At 30.7% G+C, this 6394-nt stretch overlaps 1 protein-coding gene across 1 annotated transcript; it reads right to left on the reverse strand.

Annotated features, from left to right (window-relative positions):
• Nucleotides 1-517: 517 nt before the first annotated feature.
• On the reverse strand, nt 518-1512 carry LOC128158033 (uncharacterized; the record flags this gene model as incomplete). Its single annotated transcript, XM_052820705.1, has 2 exons — nt 518-1137; nt 1383-1512. Coding segments are annotated over 2 exons (471 nt in total), but the record flags the coding sequence as incomplete, so codon positions are not given.
• Nucleotides 1513-6394: the final 4882 nt, after the last annotated feature.

The following is a 6394-nucleotide window of genomic DNA, read 5'->3' on the forward strand; positions in this document are numbered from 1 at the left end:
GTCGGGATGAGTGGGCGAAGTGTCCGCCATATTGCCGAATATTATTCCTCACTAGATGGACAAAAAGATGAATCCGGCAGTCATATGTCATTTTTAAACCAATAAAAGTGTGACATGTCAGTTCGAGGGGAAACAATGTATAATCTTGCATATCAACTATATAAACAATAATTCTTAATCGAACTGTCTGTTAAAGAAAGTCATACTTTTGATATAGGCTTCCTTGCTAACAATAACAATATTCATACACTTACATGATGTCAAAGAATTATATTTATTATAACTGCGAGCTCTCAAAGACTGATTTTTATAAAATAACAATATCAACTATAAATAAAACTCTCTGAATCTCTTTTACTTCAGTGATTGTTTGTTTGTTTAGTTTTTGTGTTTGTTTTTTTTTTTTCTTTTTGTTTAAAAAATAATCAAATAAATTATAGTATCCTATAAAGTTTCACTTCCATTTCATTTCAAGAATTGAATTGACCGTAAGAAAAAATCCACCAATAGGTTTGATCAAATTAAATCTCCATCAAGATAAACTGCTGATTAACTGACTGACATGCTTGAAGTAAAAAGAGGAACATGATATTGCTTTTCATAACATTGGGTATAATAACATAGAAAGGGGGCGCATCGACAAAATAGTAACAAAAGTTTGGCAGATAATTGATAATGTGTTCATGTTTTTTTTTTTTTTTAATGTTTCATAAGATATATCACTAGAGGTATTACCTAACTAAAACATACATTTTTGTATGCAGGGCTGTGGAAATGAACGAATCTCGCCAGTGTATTAAACTACTATATTTGAGATCACTTCATAATGAACTGGTTCTGATAGTCTGTCGTTTGGGCATTCATAACTTTTTTTTCTTTGCCGTTTAAAATATATTTTGAGTATCACTTTTCGAGTGAACAGAATAGAAATCGTTATCAAAATTAAACCAACTACGGAAACAATCAATATAGAGATGTTCTTTGTTGAAAACCAGGTTCTAAAATGGTCCAGCAAAATAGACTCGTTAGCTCCTGTTACATCAATTGTCACATTACCCGTAATTTCCAAGGTAAATGACGTAGCACTGGAGTCTTTCACATCATCTTGTATATAGATATCCTCGCTTGTTTCTTTTTCTATTAAAGCATAGCAAAAAAAAGTTAAAATTTTTAATTTATAGAGCTGAAAATATTTTCTATAAACACTTACTCATCTGAGATTAATAGTTTTAAAGATAAAAAAAATCCTAATTATTACTTTCACATGTATACATTTAACACATATACATGTAAATGAACAGTCCAACTGATCGCTCGCTTTATGTATTACTGCGGAATACATTATTTGATACGCCACGAGACTATTAAACTAGCACACTTACCTGGGCAACCTTTTGCAAAATCACATTTGTCATCAGGACAGTCGCATTTATGTTGGCAACCAATTCCATAAAAAGGCAGTTTACAAGTTTGGTTGCAATTAAAACTAAAATAGCCCGGCTTACAACCTGAAATAGGAAATATTAGAAGAAAATAGGTTGGTTCAATGCGTGTTTAAATATACATCTATATTATTTGACTGGTCTTGATATTTTTCTCAATTGTCCTCCTAAACCTACTTACATTTTTGAAGAAATTCATCCCACTCTTTGTCTACGCAACATGTTATTCTGAATAAAATTATTACATATTAAAGAGAAGGAATCACAAAATACACTTAAAACACCTTTTATATCTAGATATAAAGATATTGAAAAAGCCAAAATGAAAAAACAAATAATTAATTGAATAAAACTTTCTCACGACACGATTTTACTGGTTTCTAAATGATATAAAGCAATAATAGTACGATATAAGTGATGCACGTTATATTGGCAGGCATTGCTGCTTATTTAAACAAAAGTGCAATATCATACAACAACATCACAGAATCTTAATACTGATATATGTTTGTGCACATTCCAATAACGATGATAAGAGTCATTAAAATCATTAAAGAATATTCTTACCCATCCCACTCACATTGAGTGGCGCTGGTTTCAGCAAGGAAAAATACTAAAATCAACTTGAACATTTCAAAACAAAGAAAATAGTATAAAACTCTCAGATACTATAATTCTGAAATAAAAAAAAATTCCCTGTAGATGTTGCAATAAGAACGTCAACACATGTAAACAGGAAATATGTCCGTTAAAATTTTAAAAGGGAAACACTTTACATTTGTATTACACATACATTCGGTTCTGTTAATTATGATAAACTGTAGGCATGATATTTATTTAAAAAACGTAGACGCGCTAACTACATGTTGTATACAAAAAACTCGCCATGTCAAGCAACTAGCCAATAGCGAAAATATTACAATGTGCTGTTTATTCAATTACTCACGGACAGCTTTTTTTCCCGTCTATTTTTTTTCTTTTTTGTCATTCATCGGAATAAATATAACCTATTTTTGCGATTGCAACATTAATTCTAACGTCAGCTGTAAATTCTCATTAGGTGACTAACGAATTTTATTAAAGAACAAGTTATATCAGGAAATCGTATCGATGTAAAAACTTTTAAATTTACATAATATAGATGTATTCTCACATGTAAATTAAATGCACGGATCTAAGAAAAATGTTCAGAGGGATATTTTTTTACTAATTGGTTTCAGGGCCTATCCATGGTACATTGTAATTTTGGTGCTCTAGTTTGATTAATTAGAACTAGTACTACCTTCACCCTGCATCCTCTAGATTAGCGCATGAGTGGAGCAGCCTTACCCAGGTCATAGATATCAATTACGTATTACTTACGGCAATCCACTGAGGTCAATTCTTTTAAGTTAAAACTGAACCCTCTCAGTTTACCGTATATACAAAAAAAAAAAAAAATCTGGCTTACATCTTAAGCTATTTTCTATTATAGTACTAGTATGGTGTAGAATAGATTATATCATATTTCATTTTGAGACCACAACATAGTGAGCTGATTCTAAAAATCTGTCATTGAGATGTTCATAACATTTTGTTCTCCTTGTTGATTCTCTTAACAAAAAAGTAACATATGAAATTGATAACATGCAGTAACATGGCAAATCAAACAAACAAAGCAAGTGATCATTTTATTTATATTCTTTGTAAAAAAAAAAATAAAACATTTTTGTATTTTAAAAAAAATCAAATTACTCTTACTGTCCAAAGTAATTAAGGAATAATTATAACAGGAGAAGATACATAGTCCTTTACATGATATTCTTCTGTGTTAACACTCTTTCTGCGCGGATCTAGAGAAGGTCACGGGGGTCCGGACTTCCTCCTGCAAAATTCAAATTTATTTAAATTACATTATAAAGTATAATTATTCGCATTTTGTTAACATTGAATGTGTTCTCTATTAGTTCAAATCTGTTGCATTTGCAAAATATTATTCAAACACGTACGTAAAACTGTGGCAATATGTACAATATCTCAATTGGACTGTTTTGTAATTACAAATCAAATGTTCGCTTTATGTAATAAACGGAACGTTTAATACATGTTTAATTATCTTTGCTAATTTCCTGTTAATAATTGTTATTATTTCCGGAATTAATTTCAGTGGAGAACACTTAAGCTTTATGATTTTGGACAAAGTTTAACATAGCATCTCTTTATTTACAGAGTCAAAATATGAAATGGAATAGGTATTGAAAAACATCGATCTTAGTAACACGAGTAAATTGTAGTGCATCAAATCAATGGTGCACTTTTACACGTGGTTTTCTATTTTCCAAGGGTAAATCAAAAACATTTTTTCTGCGTTGGTACCGATGTGTTTGTATCTTCTTTTTTTTTTATTAAATGAATAAGATCTGTAAATAAGCAATTGATATAAGATATTTTGGTATGTTTTTCTGCTCTTTTCTGTTTTACGGTTTTCTTGTTTGTCTTTTTCAGGTTATTGAGCAGATGTATGACAAATTTCTGACACATGTTAGACAATGTTAAATTTGAATACATGTATTGCATGTATGACATGAGTGTAATATCTCTTGGGAAAGCGCATTCTATGTGTCCAAATCTCTGTAAGGTACGATGTAATGGGGATGGAAATGTTTTTACAGATGGACAAATACTGACTTGGCAGCTGTTACTGAGCTGTTTGTCGGAGGTCTAGACAATAACATTTTGTGCACTAGGTCTATTTGTCGTGTCATTTAAATCTGTTGACACCAATTATCGAAAACTTAGTGAAAATTACTGAATCAAGAATATGTTATTTTGTGGATAATAACTCTAGATCGCTTAAAAAAAAACGTCGGTTTGTTTTTTCCTTTTTCTGGCCTGTTTTCCAAAAGTAGGGTTCTTTCACATATAAAATAACTTAAGATAGGGTAAGCTATTTCAAAGCATTACATATATTTATTTCCAAACCTAATTTACTGTTGATGTCACAATGCACAACTCAATAATATTCGAAGACAAAATAATTTTCGGAAATAAACTTAATGCAATATTAATGCGGAAACTTTTCATCACAGTCACTGGAGAGAGAGAGAGAGAGAGAGAGAGAGAGAGAGAGAGAGAGAGAGAGAGAGAGAGAGAGAGAGAGAGAGAGAGAGAGAGAGAGAGAGTAAAACGTCAAGAGTTTTGTGCAGTTTCGATACTTTATTGTTCCTCCTGAATCTTTGTCATTTGTCATGAATGATCACATACTTATATTTATTAATTTTAAGATTTTATTATCCGTTTTAAGAATCAATCTCTTGACTTTTTTTTAAAGTTGAAATGTGTTTTTTTAGAATCAATTCTGAACACGTTTGTTTTTTCAATGTCTCAAACATTTTTGGCTTAAAAGATGTATCATGTGATATTCAACTTTCACGACCTGATAGACCAAAGTATGCCGTATTATGTTAAAAATAAAGCATTAAACGAAGTGAAATGTTAAAACGAAACACTCATGTTAATTATATGTCATAACTATTTCATTTATGAGTCAGAAAAAACATAATGTCGTGTTAAACATTTTATCTGTCATTTAAACCTTTGAATTAAAAGATTAAGAATAAAAATCATTTTTATTTTGTAAAAGTAAACATATGTTGGTTACAGAGATGTATTTTGCGTACTGTTTGCATTAAGATGCCTTAAGATGATTGTTTAGTCCTAGCTCGCCTGTTTGTTAATACTGTATATTTATTATTTTACGCGAGTACTTATTACCGCTATTCAACTGTTTTGCATCAAACTGTGGAAATATAAAATCGCAAACTCCAAATTTTAATTAAGTTTCATTTAGTTAACATCTTTACGAAAAACAAAAGCGATACTTTAAAATCCGCGATATGTTAACGCGGAAAAGTGGCTTAAAGCTCGTCAATTTTATAGTTGATCTTTCAATATTTCATTCTCACTTTTCAAATAGTCTTTGAAAATATATTCTGCACCTGTGTTCTTTCATTACGTTTTGTTGCTGTAAATTCTAAAAGTTTTTCTCCCTTTCCTACATAAAGGTTCGAGCAAATCTAGACGTTGTCATTTTCTTCTGCTCCAGACACAACAATCTGACGTCAATTCAAAGCGCAACTACTCTAATTTAAAACTGCTCCGATTATGTTAAGAGTTTACGGAACGCGGTTTTTGTATTCAATATAATTATGAAATGTCGGGATGAGAGGGCGAAGTCTCCGCCATATTGCCGAATATTATTCCTCACTAGATGGACAAAAAGATAAATCCGGCAGTCATATGTCATTTATAAACCAATAAAAGTGTGACATTTCAGTTCGAGGGAAGACAATGTATAATCTTGCGTACAACTAAATAAACAATAATTCTTAATCGAACTGTCTGTCAAAGAAACTCATACTTTTGATATAGGCTTCCTTGCTAACAATAACAATATTCATACACTTACATGATGTCAAAGAATAATATTTATTATAACTACGAGCTCTCAAACACTGAATTTTATAAAATAACTATATCAGCTTTACAATAAATTTTGTTTGTTTAGTTTTTTTGTGTTGTTGTTGTTGTTTTTTTAAATATTTAAATAAATTATATTATCCTATTAAATTTCGCTTCCATTTCATTTCAAGAATTGAATTGACCGTAAGAAAAAATCCACCAATAGTTTTAATCAAATTAAATCACCATCAACATAAACTGCTGATTAACTGACTGACATGCTTGAAGTAAAAAGAGGGACATGATATTGCTTCTCATAACACTGGGTATATTGACAAAGAAAGGGGCGCACCGACAAAATAATAACGAAAGTTTGGCAGATAATTGATAATGTGTGCATGTTCCTTTTTTCTTGAATGTTTCATAAGATATATCACTAAAGGTATCACCTAACTAAAACATACATTTGTGTATGCAGGGTTGTCGAAATGAACGAAACTCTCGCCAGTGTA

Source organism: Crassostrea angulata, chromosome 8 (assembly GCF_025612915.1).
Source record: "Crassostrea angulata isolate pt1a10 chromosome 8, ASM2561291v2, whole genome shotgun sequence".
Taxonomy (NCBI): domain Eukaryota; kingdom Metazoa; phylum Mollusca; class Bivalvia; order Ostreida; family Ostreidae; genus Magallana; species Magallana angulata.